Source organism: Gigantopelta aegis, chromosome 3 (genome assembly GCF_016097555.1).
Source record: "Gigantopelta aegis isolate Gae_Host chromosome 3, Gae_host_genome, whole genome shotgun sequence".
NCBI lineage: Eukaryota > Metazoa > Mollusca > Gastropoda > Neomphalida > Peltospiridae > Gigantopelta > Gigantopelta aegis.
Genome location: NC_054701.1, coordinates 73,680,684 through 73,698,031, shown reverse-complemented (window position 1 = coordinate 73,698,031; position 17,348 = coordinate 73,680,684). Strand labels below are relative to the sequence as shown.

The window sequence follows — 17,348 nt, the reverse complement described above, 5'->3', positions numbered from 1 at the left end:
ATGTCACCAATCAGGTTTGTGAGTGTAGCATTATCGTCTATCATACTGTACATCATCACTTTAACGTTACTAATATTTATCAGGCCTGCGCAAATTAAAAATTTGCATAACCGGAAAAGGGGTTATGCCAAAAGATTTTGCATAACCTATTTTGGTTTGCATAATCTGGTTTTTTTCTTTATAATTTAAAAATATATATATACTTAATTTTGAGAAACAAGAGAGTGGCAATGGTAAGTAAAAAGTATATGTATACAAATGTTTAAGAGATTTAAAAATAATAATAACTATTGTAATAATTACCAAAACATAGTGAATGTCAGGCTTGACCTATTATATAAAACACATCATCATGTGTGCATAACTACGTGCGAATAAATAAGAATTCATTGCAAGGCAATTGCTTACCATTAATTTTATAATATTAGTCTTTTATGTGTTTATAATGTCATGACATTCAGTCGTGAGTGGGAGACTCGGTGCGATCTTCCTCATTTGAGGAACACTGGATACTGATACTGTCACTGTCATTATTACCGACACTGTCGTCATCACCACTGTCACTATCCGATTCGGAATTACAGTTAATAATAGGGTCACTGTGACTGATTTACCCTGGTTGCTGATCCAGTTCGAGATTGTAATGACCATAACAATATCCCCATTTTTGATTGGTTAAATTCGGCTATAACGCCTTCTAACAACCAATGGGAATGCACCTACTTCGCAAGATATTTATACAAACTTGACTGGTTACGTTACGCTCTACGAAAAAGTACTGCGCCGGGAACAAGTCTAATGTTTGTACTCGCGATAAAAATATGTTGGTACGTTGCCGGGATTAATCATTCAGTAAATTTTACACGAACGGTAAATCGGTTATGCCAAATAAAATGGCATAACCGATGCACGAATGAAACAGTCGTTCGTGCAATTTGTGCAGGCCTGTTTATTAATTTTATATTTAGTTACAATTAGAACTTTTCAAAGCCAAGTCATCAGTTTCTGAGTTGAAGGTGAAAGCTGATCAACACTGTTCGCTTTGTGATGGGCAAACTGCACGTAGATGTACCTCCGTTTGGTAAGCTACTGCGTTTCAAAGTCTAGATATTTTTGTGCTAATTCGTCTGTGAACACATCTTCCAAATATTTTGTATGCAAAATATGTATGTATTTATGTATGCATGTGTGTGTGTGTGTGTGTGTGTGTGTGTGTAGGTGTATGTGTATGTTTTTTCTTCAAATATGCCCCCTGAAGAAAGTTAGAGTTGAGATCTCGCATCAAAAATACTAGATATACAGAGTAGTTTAATTCGAATATCATTTTAAAGGGACATTCCTGAGTTTGCTGCAATTTTTAAGATAGTATTGACTAACAGACACTTTTAAATTCATATCAAATACATTTTTCTGCATAAAATATTAGTGGCGGTATATTAAATGTGTTTCTGAACGTTCTAATATTTGATACGCTGAGTTAATGGCTATTTAACGTTTTTGTTTGTCACTGGATTGTAAATGAAAAACATATAATTACTTGAGTTATTTAACACGGCAATGATACTGTTTTGTCTGACAATAACACGTTTTCGATGATTTATGACGGAAATAAAATTCGTGCAATTTTGTCTTTCCATAAAGTGGTTTTTTTTTTCCCATTTCTCTTCAACGAACGCTGCTTATCTTAAGACGTTTTGCACACATATTAAACTGCTAACGTTAGCTAAAGATTTATGGCTACGTAGGAATAATTCAGTAATATATATATATATATGTGTGTGTGTGTGTCAGAAGTATGGACAATCCCCCATCCCCAAACCCACTAATGTATTGCCCTCACCTAATGTGATGACAGGTGAACTAATATACTTTTGGCCCTTCCAGTTGCTGGCATCTTGAATTCCGCTAATCTGAACGACTAAACTGTAATACATAATCAGGGTCGTATCTCTGGACATTGCACATGGACACATGGCAAAATAGTGGTTGATTCCACGAATCTCTTATCTAGTGCGTTGTCCATAGGAGGACAGCCACTCCGGAAGAGATCCTTTACAAGGGATTTCATTCATCTTGTATCGCCACAAAGAGGACTGCCACTCCTAGACTAGTTTACTACATCAAAAATAGCACCGGACTAGTACAATTATGACGACATGCATTCATGAATCAGCCATAAACATGATGATATCAAGTGTTAGCAAAAGTTGAGCATATCCTGCTCCATTTGGTGGCACCCGTCATAACTGTCAAGTCCAAACTTTATAATATACTAAAAAATACCCCCACCCCAAAGTCATCTAGTGTTGTAGAAATCTTAAGAATTATTTATTGTATTTTGAGTTTTGATGTGTTTATGCATGCTTTTTTGCAATCTAATTAAAATTATCTCCACTGGTTAATTACTATTACCTGTGGATCTAACAGCACCCCGTTGGAGCTCATGTCCAGTTGACCTTTCATTCGATCAATTCAAACTTACTTGCAAAATCATGCCAGTGATTTGAAAAGAATTTGAAAACATTCGGGATTATGCCGAGGGTATACGAAATGATTCGGGTGAATAACGAAGTATACCGGAAACTAATTTCAATATAAAATTTCCCGTGATGGTATAGCCATAAAATCTATTTATACTAGTATACAATCCAGAGTTTATTACTGCACTTTTGCCCCTGTTTTTATTGTTGAAACAGACCAACAAGTTCGCCTATTGCATATATAGTCTCGCCCGATATATTTAGAATTTGTATGCTCCCGAATAACGCTATAAAAGGCAAAGTGTAATTGGTCGACATTTAAATTGTTATTTATAGATGAAATGTTACCTGGACATGGGAGTCCACGCAATGCTGTTAGATCTACTGGTTGACCAGTAGAGCTAATTTTAATCAGATTGCCCTTTTCGACTTTATGTTTCAGTATTGAAAAAGTTAAATCTCTGTTTACGAAAGTCAAAGAAATATGGAAAAGAATGACCAAGCGAAAAGAAGCTTTTCCTTTGTCAGAATATCCGCGACTTGTTCACGTAAAGGACAAGTAAGTACAGACCTTTAAAACCCAGAATTGTCATTAAGTATTCTTTGTTGTGATTGTTTACTTTTTGTTGTCTCAGTCGAATTAAAATCTATTTAAGGCCCCAGTGCTTGTAGTTAACTTATGCATCACAGACAAACAATTTCAAGATAACTTGTACCTCACACAGTAATCGATATCGATCGTACATTTTTTCATTGTATGAAATGGCAGTGGCGACCTGGTCATAACCTAGGAGCAACCAGTCATATGTCTTTAAATTGATATCGCATGCATGTGTGTTATTAGTATGTGTTATAGAAATTAAAAATTGATGTTCTTACCAACGGGTATGCAAGAATTATGATTAATTGAAATATATTTGATACCAGTACTTGTACAAATTATATTTGTTTCAAAACTAAGCACTGGGCCTCTCATATTTGAACCACTGTCAAAACATTTTGGCACGAACACGAAAAACGAATTCATAAAACATAATGTGTAATCAATAGTAGCACTGATTTCATATGAACCCATTTTATGAGTCCGTTTTCTGCTGTCCGCGCCCACGTCACGCCAAAAAGCCAAGCAAATGAAAAATGCCTGTATTATTTCTATTACAGAAAGGACATCGAGGAAATATGTGCTCTTTGTGTAAGTCTGTGGCAAGATCACTGTCGTCCCAATAAAAGAAATATATACAGGATGTTTGTACAGACTAAAAGGTAGAGCTTTGTTTTGTGTATGCTTTACATAGTAACATTTTTTTAGACCTAAAGAATGGTGTGTTTTGGGGAACTCAACCATACCTAAAGAGGAAACAAACAAACAAAACAAACAAACACAAAGTGTCGATCAACCCTACCTAGTTGTTTTTTCGACACGTTACTGAAAACACATTTTTTTTTAATAACTTATAAACAATGTGTGACATTAACAGATCACTTACATTCTATTTTTAAAAAACAATCCGTCTACTAACAATGATTACAATGATGCGTGGCACTAGCAGTATAATCGCAACCCCTACTGTAATCCACTTTTCGATTTTAATTTTTTATTTATTTAACTACGCACTCAACACATTTTATTTACGGTTATATGGCGTCAGACATATGGCAAAGGACCACACAGATATTGAGAGAGGAAACCCGCTGTCGCCATCACATGGGCCACTCCCCTCGACCCACAGCAAGGAATTTTTTATATGCACCACCCCACATACAGGGTAGTACATACCACAGCCTTTGATATGCCAGTCGTGGTGCACTGGCTGGAACGAGAAATAGCCCAATGGGCCCACCGACGGGGATCAATCCCAGACCGACCGCGCATTGAGCGAGCGCTTTACCACTGGGCTACGTCCCGCCCCTCCACTTTTCGAATGCATTAGTTTTATTAACAAAACTGATTTTAATCATTACATATGACATTTAAAAATGAGTAAATCGCATTTTATATCATAAAATGATTTCTTCTTTGAAATACTTTATCTTTGATTTATATAAACGTTAGTTACAATATACGTTGCACTTACCATGCAGTTGTAACCCCCATCGTAATCAACCTTTTCCTATTTTATTATATTTATTGTGAAACATATTTTAATCATCATAAATGACATTTCTAAAATGACCAAACCACATTTTATGACGTGAAGATATTTCATCTTTGACTTGTAGAAACGTTTATCACAATATGTATTGCACCTGCGATGTAGTTGCACCCCTATCGTAATCGACTTTTTCCTATTGATTATTATTATTATTTTTTTTTTTTTTAGTCATTATAATTCACGTTTCTAAAATGATTAAAACACAATGTATTACTTGTCGAAATATATCTTCTTTGATTTATAAAAACGTTAATTAGAATATGCATTGTACTCACAAATGCAGTTTCAACCCGTATAGTAATCAACTTTTTCGTCGTATTCATTATTTTTTGTTATTAAGACGTATTTTAATTCATTAAAAATGACGTTTCTAAGAGGAGTAAACCATATATTACATCGTCAACATATTTCATATTTAATTGATAACAGTTATGCAATGCAGTTTGAACCCCTATCGTAATCAACATATTTCATGTTTGATTGATAAAACAGTTATGCAATGCAGTTTGAACCCCTATCGTAATCAACATTTTTCTGTTAATTATTTTCATTACCATATCTTATTTTAATCATTATGAATGAGGTTTGTAAGATGAATAAAGCACATTTTACGGAATTTGGATATTTCTTTGATGTCGTAATAGACTTCTTCCTATTATTATTATTATTATTATCATTATTATTGTGAAAACGTATTTTAATCATTATAAATCACGATTCTAAGATGATTAAAGCACATATTACATTGTCAAAATATTTCTTCTTTGATTTATAAATTTTTTAATTACAATATGTATTGCACTTGGTATGTAGTTGTAACCTCTTTTATAATCGACTTTTTTCTAGCAATTATTTTTATTCTCGACATGACTTGACTTTAATCTTTTAACATGCTCCTATACCACAGAGGTTTCAAGCATGTCTATCCTGTGGCCCGTCTCTGGAGGCCAGGGGCCGGCTCTGGGACAGACAATTTACGGGACAAACCAAAATATAATAGGGGAATTTAAGTATTTTGTTTGCGCAATTCGAAATTAATAATAATATAAAAATCCAAATAAAAATAAATTAATAAAAAATTGGCGCTTAATTTAAGAGCGGGCAGCCAAAAAGAAAATAAACATAAAATTTATATTTAACCTTATCCCTTGGGGAGGTAAAGAGGTTAAGGTAGGATGTTAGGCCAAGGCGACAGGAAGTTATTTAGTGGTTGGGAGAAAGGGAGGGACACCAGGCCTATTGGGAACCACGGTGTGACCCGCCAGGAGCGGGTAAGGGGAACAGGGCAACCCCCGGACATACCCTGACACTCCCCACGGCCAAAACCGCCTACGCTTAAGTGCCTAACCTACTTTTCCCTTATAAATGATGTTTCTAAGATGATTAAACCCCATTTTATGGCGTGCAGATATTTCTTCTTTTAGTTGTAAAAACGTTTATTACCATATGCGTTGCACTTGCGATGGAGTTGCAATGCCTATCGTAATTGACGTTTTCGTAGTTCCAATTTCTTTGGTGATCTCCAAGCACGGGTTAAAACTCCCACTTAAATTAGAACTCTTTTCTTTTTACTGAACAGCTTCTTGTAACCGATGCTTTTATATAAGGAAGGAAATGGTTTATTTAACGACGCACTCAACACATTTATTTATGGTTATATGGCGTCGGACATATGGTTAAGGGCCACACATATATTGAGGGAGGAAACCCGCTGTCGCCACTTCATGGGCTACTCTTTTCGATTAGCAGCAAGGGATCTTTTTTATGCACCATCCCATAGACAGAATAGCACATACAACGGCCTTTGATGTACCAGTCGTAGTGCACTGGCTGGAGCGAGAAATAGCCCAATGAGACCACTGACGGGGATCGATCCCAAACCGATCGCCCATCAAGCTACCACCCTACCACATGAGCTACGTGTTTCCCCCTGCTTTTATATAAAGAAAAACAAAAAGACACAGTCCACAGTTCGACTAAACCTGAGCAATCCAATAAAAACTTCTGGAAGGGATAATTGGATCCTCATTGTTGTTTTATTTTTAATGCATACACCGGCTTTAAGCCTGTACCCCAGGCGTATAATTCATCCCCATATAACATGTTGTTGATTAAGAACGACACCTAAAGAAACCAGCTCTGTATTCAGTGACATCGAGCAAGGCTAACGTTCGTGGACTATTTGATTGGTTCCCGATGTAGTCGGTCGGTTTAAAGGCATATTGTCACGGACCACTGACCTATTTAATGGATGAAAAAAGTATTACCTGACAATGTATAATAACATGTAAATTCGATTTGTCCCTAAAAGTACTTTATTCAACCATCTACATAACCAACATATCCCACTTGTTAATGATATTTTGTAAAAATAATAGAATTATGGCAACGGTTCATAATTAAAAAACTAAAATTGCCTAGTGGGCTGACATGAATACCCTTCATTGTGGTTTGTTTTGGGTGATACAGTAGTGAGGGTTGATATCCCCCCAAAATGTAATTTACATTTGATATCGAATTTTAGAGACATAAGGTCCTTAAATCGTTGACAATATGCCTTGAACGTGAAGTGCATGACCCAGCTAGCGAACGTTTTCCAGCTCTGACTGACTGAACACATCCCATATGTCACCACTGACGTTTACGGTTATTGGTCCGACGCCTATTTTCAATTATTAAAACCCCTTCCTCTTTCTTTTCGGAGATAATGATTTGAAGTTCTGTAAATACGCATACTAGACTATTCCACATAATAATTATGTTCAAGGGTAGTTTTTCTTTGAAAATGACATGTTATCCCCCCCCCCCCCCCTCCTGCGGTAGTAACGCAATATCACTGTTGCCTCTTTTGTATGTACAATACTTTATTTTATAAATTTACTGTTTATGCTGGAATAGCATTGGTCCGTCTATATTTTACATTTATTGATTACGAAAAATAGTATTTACAAAATTACCGACTACCATATCATTATTTTCTCTTTCTTTCTCTTTTTTCTCTCTGTTGACTTATGTTGTGGTTGTAAATGTTTTGAGAACCGTGTTTCCCAATACCTAAACTGTGACTAATGTCAGTTTTATTATCTTGGTTCTTTTTGTTATGTTTTGGCTTTAGAGTTTTTCATTAATTCGTTTCCTAATATCATAAATATGATTGTCATGTCAGTTTTACATTATTTCTTTTTATTCGTTTATTTGTGTGCTATGTGTTTTAAAGTTTTTCAGTAGCTTTTTTCGCATTACCTTAAATTTGACTGTCTTGATTTCATGTTTAACAGATACTTCCTGCTGGTGTACGTGGATGTCAAAGACCTTCAACTGAAGGTAGAAAAAACCCAACAAGACACACAGAAGTTGTCAACCCTTGTTATGGAGGTAGCATTTTATTAACGTAGCAGTTTTCCGACAGGGCGCAATTTTGTCCAGTGGTTAAGACTTCGCCTAATGCGCAATTGATCTGGGATCGATTCCATGGGGGACATTGTTCTATTTCTTGTCCCAGCCAGTGCTCCACAACTGTGCCCCGATTTACGAAACGATCGTAGTTCTAAGATCACCTTCAATGCATACCTAAGGTGATCTTAGCGCTACGATTGTTTCGTAAAACAAGGCCGTCTGGTGTATGTGTGCTAGTAGTGTGTGTGTGTGTGTGTGTGTGTGTGTGTGTGTGTGTGTTAGTGTGTTAGTGTGTGTATGTGTGTTTGTATGTGTGTGTGTTTGTTAGTGTTAGTGTATGTGTTAATGTGTGTGCGTGCGTGTTAGTGTTAGTGCGTGTGCGTGTGTGTGTGTGTGTGTGTGTGTGTTAGTGTTAGTGTGTGTTTCATATAACCTGCCTATTTTGAAATCGTCTAGTCAATGTTTTACCTTCATTCTAGTCTCTAATTTTCGTCAACTCACATGAGACGCCTTGTATAATCAGACGTCATTGCTTTTAATTGGAAGGAACACTAAGCGCATTAATGGTGGCGGCAAAAGGTTTCGTTTCGATAAACGACACAACTAATAATTTTGGTAATTGTGACACTTTTAGAAGAGACCCTCCACATTTCGCCCATCAATAACAAGGGATCTTTTATACACGCTTTGCCACAAACAGGACATCACATGTTATCACTTTTGATGTGCCAATCATAGGCACTGGTAGGGAAATAAACCCAGTGGGCCCGCGGAGTTTATTCAAGTTTTCGTTTTTGTTCCAAATTAAAATGTTTAAACTGTATATCTGTACAAGAAAGAATCCAAGGACTGTACTAACTAGGCTTCGGAGACTTCCGTAATTTTGGCAAGCAACTTAAGAACAATAACATTAGTGTATAAATTTCAAACACGAATTTGCGATATTCTGAAAAGAGATGGCCCAAATGGAGACACTTGCTGACATAGAAGACCACAGTTATTTGTGAATCTTCAGTAGAGATTTATGCATACCAGCCCATAGCATCCTAAATGCCCACCTATGGTTTAAAAATAAAGAAAGATACAAGTATTTTTAGTCTGATGGAAATAACAAAAAGGCTCATCATTATAAAGAAGACGTACTTTAAATATTTTTAGTCAAATGTTTGTGTTACTTTCCTCATAATGTGTCCAAACAGCATGCTTTTGGGTGTATTTTTGGCAATGTTCACACCCATACATTCCACACCCAAGCGGGATTTGGCGGATATCACACATATATTTATAGAAACTTTGCTCATCAAACCTTACAAAAAGCCTCATTTGAATAAAGGTTTAGCTATTAAATTTTTCACAAAATCAGCTTGTTTGAAATTACCAAAAAACTACCACGCACCACTTTTGTCGCAAGGAACACCCGGTGTATGAATACCAAGCCTCATTACAGCTAAACCTGTTTGCACTGCTGATGACAAACCAATTGTCTTAACATTTTTAAGAATAACTCCTTGGCTATCACTAAGCTTAAGAATGTACTTCCTATTACAAATAACTCGCCTTCAAACATGGAACTGTGCAAAACAACAAGCAAACTCTTTGCGCGTTCGGGTACACAAGGGAGTTAACTGTATACTGCTAACGGATTTGAATATTGGTCTTAATGGGGAAATGTTAATATGTTGCAATTCGAAGAGAAATGGATACGCTGGTGTACATGTCTCGTTTCCGTCCCTAAATAGGCCCTTTTAAATATGCCAATGCTTATTTGTTATTGTTTTAAATCTTGTTATTCAAATGTAATATCCATAATGGAATTTTTCACTAAATCATATTCCCCATTAACCCAGCTTGTACAGATAGGTTCGAGGATATTCGATACATTTCATCCGGTCATAGCGGACACGAGTTGATTTTAAAATCTATCAACAGTGTTAAATTACTTTGGTAATATCCGAAATTGTCCAGATAAACACAATGTAAATAACTGACCGATTTGAATGTCTAACTGGACACCTGCGACTATTCCAGCGAACAAATGCCTTTTTGCAGTAATTTCGAGACTTGGCATTATTATGATTTTGGGATCAGATGTTGCAAAAAACCTTGAAAGAACAAGGTACGATTTTGGCTTATAAATAACTCGAATGTTTTATTTAACGACGCACTCAACACATTTTATTTACGGTTATATGGCGTCAGACATGGTTAAGGACCACACAAATATTGAGAGAGGGAACCCGCTGTCGCCACTTCATCGGCTACTCTTTTCGATTAGCAGCAAGGGATCTTTTATATGCACCATCCTACAAACAGGAAAACACATACCACGGCCTTTGATAGATCAGTCGTGGTGCACTGGCTGGAACTAGAAATAGCCCAATGGGCCCACCGACGGGGATCGATCCCAGACCGACCGCGTATCAAGCGAACACTTTACCACTGGGCTACGTCCCCCCGCCCCCAAAATACACCAAAGAATGGGGTATTTCTCTCTTTGTTTTTGTTTTGTTTTTAGAATTTGATTCATAAGGGTTTTCATAATTCAAGATGGCATCACATTTAGCCGACATTTTCATGTTACTGGTTTATCTGGCATGATCGTTAAACCTATTATAATTTTCTGTAGCCAGATATTTTATTTTTAAGTTTTATTTGTATTGAATTTATTTATTGAATTTTGTTTAAAAATTTATTATTATTATTTTTGTTCTTTTTGGTGGTGGTGGCAGAGTCAAGGAATCGATTTAGACCATTTACACGGTTGGTGTGGGATTGTATCATACACAATACAAGATGATCATCAGTATGACCAACATTTATGTTTTAGATACAGCTTGCTTTACAATAAAAGTAGGATGATACCTCTTGTGTCTAGTCGAATATTTTGAGGAAAATTCGCGATGGTGGCCAATTAAGACGTTGGCTGTCCTGAAAACATTCTAATCTTTCACCTAATATAGCAATATCGGTCATACATTCTTGTCACATTTTAAAGAATGATCCTCCATCTCATTGTGAGCACTGTCAGTGTACGCTGACGGTACGCCACATTTTGGTGGAGTGTAATCATTTGAGAGAAACAAGAATATATATATTTGGAGGAAGAAATGTAATGGAATCATTTCGATTCCATCCTGAACTGGCATTGCAATTTCTCAATTTTATTCTAAATTTTAATTTTACCTTTCTGTGATATTTGTATTTTTTCATAATTCTTTACACTGTGTTTTAATTTAACTGTTTAATTTTTATATTCATTTTGTTCATCACTGCATGTTTGCATTTACCATTGTCTGACACCCAATAGTTGATGAATTTTTCGTGCTGAGGTGTTGTTAAACATTCATTCATTCATTCATTCATTCTAATATTGCAAATGATAAACATCATTTTACACGTAAAGCTAATGCGTTCATCTCTCTCTCTCTCTCTCTCTCTCTCTCTCTCTCTCTCTCTCTCTCTCTCTCTCCTCTCTCTCTCTCTCTCTCTCTCTCTCTCTCTCTCTCTCTCTCTCTCTCTCTCTCTATATATATATATATAAATCCCAATATATATATATATATATATATATATATATATATATATATATATATATATATATATATATATATATATTGGGATTTACTTCACGATGGTTCACCTGATTAATAAGACAGCTGCAATGAATTAGAACACATTAAGGGCCGAATTTGTAAAGCCTGGTTTTGTTTTACTCTCGTGTAACTACATACATTTATACTGTTTAAACACTTGCGTATATTCGGCCATACAATTTATATCGAATAGCCACAAACTATGTTAAATGTCTTATCATTTGGTTTACCTTTCGTCTCACATTTATTTTGATATGGGGGAAGATGTATCGACTAACGTTAAAAATCCACAACTCAATAACCCCAAAACAACAACAACAACAACAACAACAACAAAAAACAAAACAACAATAACCAAAAAAATAAAAATAAAATAAAAACACAAACAAAAAACATTGCAGTATTGTGAACTGTATGTAGGTGTGTTACATATCAAACAGATCATGATTCACTCTGTTGTTTACTACTGTCTGTAGGTGTGGGCGTTTAGTGGAAGAGCGTGGACGGAACTCGCCAAACAGCTGACTGACCTGCGTACCACGTAGGTTATCATCTTTATTGGTGTTTACATTGACACTGAGAGCGGTAGTATGTATGAGTGAATGTGTGCCTCTTTGCGTATGCATACGTTTAACACAAACATGTTTTCGTCGGTGAACGTATGCGGAAATTTTCACGTTCTTTCATACATTAATAAGAACCATTTTTTACAATAAATTAACATTTATTGATTCAACATTGACAAGTAACGTAAACACTCATTTTATTAGTCTGAAGTAAAGATAACAGCTAAAACGATCTATTTTGTTGGATTTTTTTTTTTGCCAAAAGTAGTGCAAAATTCTGATTCATGCAGTTATGAATGTCGGTCTTTTACGAAACATGGTATTATGTGGTCCAATCCAAACATTTATAACAAAGGAACATTTACACGTTATAATTATAGTTCAAATAAAATGGATAAGAAAGAAAAAAATAAAGAACTCATCATCATTCATTAATGAAAACAATTTTGGTTTGTAGTATTTCTTTGCAATTGAGATCCTATATCAAATAATTAGGTCATGCTCAAATATATGTTCTTATTTAATGTCAGTTTTGGATGTCCAATACACGCACAGCTTGTTGTGATTTCAGAATTGCATTTATACCAGAAGAGCAAAGTGATGTTAAACAGTCAAAAACAGTTACCAAAAGGTACGTGATAGTATGTAGAGGGATATTTAATAGATAATGCTAGTTGATGTAATTATTTAAAATTAGGCTTTATACTTTTGTTAATCTGTCCATTTGTTTCACGAATATATCAATATTTATGTAATTAAAATGATGCCATATTGAATTAAATACGTAAAATAATAAACCAGTAGAGGGTAAAATATATATGTCATGGACAGAGGAGGCGGCTGAGGTCGGCGCCTGTACCCAGGACAGGCGTGCGCTACAACAGCCTGCTCTAAATGTGCACGTTAAACAATCAGTCGAGGCCAGTCCAATATATATCCAAGTTCTTCATTTTGGTACCTTTCTTGCCTATGTTTGCAATTTAATTTTTAGGGTGAGCGACTTGGAGGAAGAACTACCTGATCTAGAGCTTGCAGACATAGATTTACTTGATAACGGGTAGTGCCTAAAGCTGTACTCGGGAGTGTCGAGCGAGAGCAGAAAGAGAAATATATCGGAGAAAGTCAGGTTGTACTTGGCAAAGTGCTTCATGCAAGAGGTGTGATTATTACAGCGTTGAGATAACGTGGGGGTTCTCTCCCCTTTGTTTAATCCTGGCGTATGTTCAGTCAACTGCTTGTCGCTAACCTTCGCTAGACTAGGGTTTTTTAACGCTACACAGTAAACTCAGTTACCACTTCGGGAACCAATCAAATAGTTCGCGACCGTTAGCGAAACGTTTGCTGGCTGAACTTGAGGCTGCTAAGTCTCTGGATTACATTTAGCTCAATCCGGGCCCCAGCTTATAAAACTTTAGTCTAATCTAAATTCTCTAATGATGTCACATGCTTAGAGTTTGTATGGCGTGGTCATGACATGAAAGTCTTCCAATATATTAGAGTCTAGACTAAACGTTGTATAAGCACGGCCTGCTACTGTCAATTACGATATGATTGGGTTGTCGCAAGTTTTCGAGGCCCAAGATACATATACATGTGTAATTGTAGGATTAATGAAATAGGAAAAAACGTGTATTAGCGAGATTCCAACCAGCTAAATCAACTTCAGGTGCATCAGTTGGCTTCAGATTAAAAGATCACACTCTCCTGCAACACCCTGTTCCAAACGTAGGACATGGGTAGTATTGTATCGAGCAACAGTGAAAAACACTGATTGTCTCCCCTGAATTAAATATTTAAAGGCTCGAGCTCGCCTTTAAAGAAATAAATTAAAGGCAGTATATTATCTCTAACCAAAGGCATTAAAGAAAATAACAAACTGCTATATTTCTTCGGTCGACAGTTAGAAGAGACTGACAATTCCAATGGGAAAAAACCCACCACTATTTTGAGATACATTATAAAGTATTATCGCATAACAAAGCAGAGAAAAAGGAAGGGCTACAAACATTAATGCAATGTAGACAATAGAAAATATGTTGTCTTTGAAAAACGTATTTCTGAGTGGCGATGTTTACTGCAGCCATAATTCTGAATGACAGAATTATTGGCATACCCACGAATCCATCTCTGCACACAATGGTTTGTAAAGGTTGGAACTGTTCTCATGGATCACAATCAAGTGCTTCGTTTATAGGAGGACTGCCACTCAGGAAAAACTTATTTCTGGGTGGCGATGTTTACTGCAGGCATAATTCTGAATGGCAGAATTATTGGCATACCCACGAATCCATCTCTGCACACACTGGTTTGTAAAGACTGACTGTTCCCATGGATTACAATAAAGTGCTTCGTTTATAGGAGGACTGCCACTTCTCAGGAGGCTATAGCTTTCCTTCTTTGTAGGAGGACTAGTTTAACAAATGACGACCTACACAATAAGCAATAAACAATAATACTTTATGACATCATGCACTCACTGACTCACTGTCAGGGCAGTGATGATGTCAGATGTTTACGAAAGGAGAGTATATTTTGCTCTACCGGCGGCACCAGCCATCAGCACAGTTTATAGAAGTCAAATCCTTTGGCTTCATTCAAATGACGGACCTTATTTATAAGACATTCACTAAATAGTGTGCAGTCATTTTAGTCAGTGAAACATCATATCAGAAAAGAAAGGAATATTTATTTAACGAAACCTGGGCGTATTTTAAACTATGACTATTTGATGTCTGGCATATGGCTGTATTGATGCTTAGTCGACAGATAAGTAGATTGGAAACCCGCTGCTATCACGCAGGCTACTCGTACTGAATAGCAGCCAGGGATCTCTTATATGGACGTCCCCATAGGATAGTACATACCATGGCCATTGATGTACCATTCTTAAAGTCACATGTTTTAACGAGAAACAACCATAGTCCATCAATGGCGATCTATCCTTCGTCTTATCATACTTCACTATCATTAAGCCAATTAATGTCTACTGTAAAACCTTTGAAATGCTTCAGTACAGGAGTTCTTAAATATCATAACCCCGATGGGAAGGTGTAAAGACAAGAACAAAACAACAACAACAAAAACAAAACCCACGTCTGTGTCTGGAAAATGAAATGACTTTCTTTGAAATTGGTATATAATGAGCATGCTGTAAGATATTTCGAAAGCTGTAATAATTATGTAGATATATATTTTGAAATGGTGCAGAGCTAATAGGAAAAGTACTTACAAGAAATACTACTCGGATCGAGGTCTGGGGCCTAATTTACTAAACTCTCGCAACTTTGCGATCACGCAGTGCAATGCTAAAAGACTTGCAAAGAGGATGCTTTATTGTCTAGTAGAGCCTAAGAGACCTTTGTGAATTAGGCTCCTGGTTTATACCTCGTACCACCAGGCTAGCTAAATGCTGAATAGTATAATGTTACAACACAAGAATAAGTGATCTATTCTGCGTGTCTAACAGTCCAGAATGCTTGGAGGCATGGTTATGCAAAACCAGATTGCAAAGAAATGAATACGCTCCCAACCCTAATCAAGACATGAAAAAGTGTTAACATAACAAAAGGGGTTTTACGTGCTCCATTTTCTTTTCTGAAAGGTACCCTTCTTGAAAAACAGTAAATAAGTCAAACAATTTTTACCCCAAGTGTTTTACTGTCACCCAAACAACCTGTGAGTTAAAGGGATGGTGAACTTGCAACCTGCAATGCTCTAACCACATCTATAACCTACTTTTTATAACCGCTCTTGAATGTTTTGTTTTTACTTTTTGAAAAAGTAAGATATAATTTAATACTGGCCCTCAACATCTTGTGACTAGTACGTAATGCCAGGCAGATGGGTTGTCAATCTCCATCTCCTTCTCAAAGGAAGAACAGTGTTTCAGTGTTTTAAAGACCAGTGTTTTTAAAGACAATTAGTTGTTTGTTGACGCAGTAAATGAACGTACTACTAAAGTGACATACATCAGCGTCGAAAGATGACAGCAACTGGTGGGTAGGGGAGGAGCAGCAGTGCCCCTCCCTTCCACTCCCGACGCTGACAACATGAAGTCTATAAAAGAGTATCCTTCGTTTGACAGATAAGGAAACAGTGACATTAAAACGCCAATTTACAGGCATGAATAATGGAGGGAGGGATGGAGGAGAACTGACAGTGAACTAATTACACGTGAATTGTTACTTTGGTTTATTGATGTATCTGAACTTAAATAGTTTTGTTAACATTATTTGGTGTATGGTAATGCCTGCATATACTTTGAACTTGATACATCATCATCATCATCATCATCGTTAGAATACTGACTTTTTGATAAAGAATAAATTGTCGTTAATTACTATTTGTGTATACTATAATAACGACAAAATTGTTATTGCCATCAAAATCGTGTCTCTGCAATAATTAATTTGTAATAATTTGTAATAATATATTTAATTGTTTTGTTGGTACCAAAGAAATAGATTTTAAATACACACACACACACACACACACACACACACACACACACACACACACACACACACACACACACACACACACACACACAAACAGATACAGATATATATATATATACATGTTAGCTGTTTGAAATCTTTAAACATCTTAATTTTTTTTTAAATCATCAGCACTATCATTACCAGCTTCATAAGTTGCTGATTATCATACCATAACTACTAGTGTGGCCTGTTTGATTGAAATTTATTACATACATAGTCATGAATTATATATATAGTATATATATATATATATATATACACGTACACACACAATCTGATTAAAATGAGCTCTACTGGTCTACCAGTAGATCTAACAGCATTGCGTGGACTCCCATGTACAGGTGACATTTCATCTATAAATTACAATTTAAATATCGACCAATAATATTACACTTCGCCTTTTATAGCGTTATTCGGGAGCATACAAATTCTAAAAACATTTGGCGAGACTATTTATACAATAAGCGAACTTGTTGGCGAGACTATTTCAACATTACAAAAACAGGGCGAAAACTGCTGTAATAAACTCTGTATTGTATACTAGTATAAACAGATTTTATGGCTATACCATCATGGGTTTGTTCGTCTTGAAACGAATTTGATATAAAATCTTACATTGAAATTAGTTTCCAGCATACTTCGTAATTCACCCGAATCATTT

The 17,348-nt window shown here is 36.0% G+C and overlaps 1 protein-coding gene across 2 annotated transcripts; it reads left to right on the top strand.

The window, feature by feature from the left end:
- Nucleotides 1–45: 45 nt before the first annotated feature.
- Nucleotides 46–16,916, top strand: LOC121369056. 2 transcript variants are annotated; one of them, XM_041493879.1, is made up of 7 exons: nucleotides 46–1,081; nucleotides 2,923–3,039; nucleotides 3,642–3,743; nucleotides 7,912–8,008; nucleotides 12,099–12,163; nucleotides 12,760–12,819; nucleotides 13,180–16,916. In XM_041493879.1, the coding sequence occupies exons 2-7, from the start codon at nucleotides 2,975–2,977 to the stop codon at nucleotides 13,247–13,249; spliced, it is 459 nt and encodes a 152-aa protein (XP_041349813.1). In that variant the 5' UTR covers nucleotides 46–1,081; nucleotides 2,923–2,974; the 3' UTR covers nucleotides 13,250–16,916. The 2 variants fall into 2 exon arrangements, with proteins under 2 accessions (XP_041349813.1, XP_041349815.1); XM_041493881.1 differs by lacking the exon at nucleotides 46–1,081 and having other exon boundaries at nucleotides 2,825–3,039.
- Nucleotides 16,917–17,348: the final 432 nt, after the last annotated feature.

Coding starts and splice junctions, on each gene's coding strand:
- LOC121369056 (XM_041493879.1), top strand. CDS start 2,975: ATGACCAAGCGAAAAGAAGCTTTTCCTTTGTCAGAATATCCGCGACTT. Junction 8,009..12,098: donor TGTCAACCCTTGTTATGGAG/GTAGCATTTTAT, acceptor TACTGTCTGTAG/GTGTGGGCGTTTAGTGGAAG. Junction 12,820..13,179: donor TCAAAAACAGTTACCAAAAG/GTACGTGATAGT, acceptor TTTAATTTTTAG/GGTGAGCGACTTGGAGGAAG.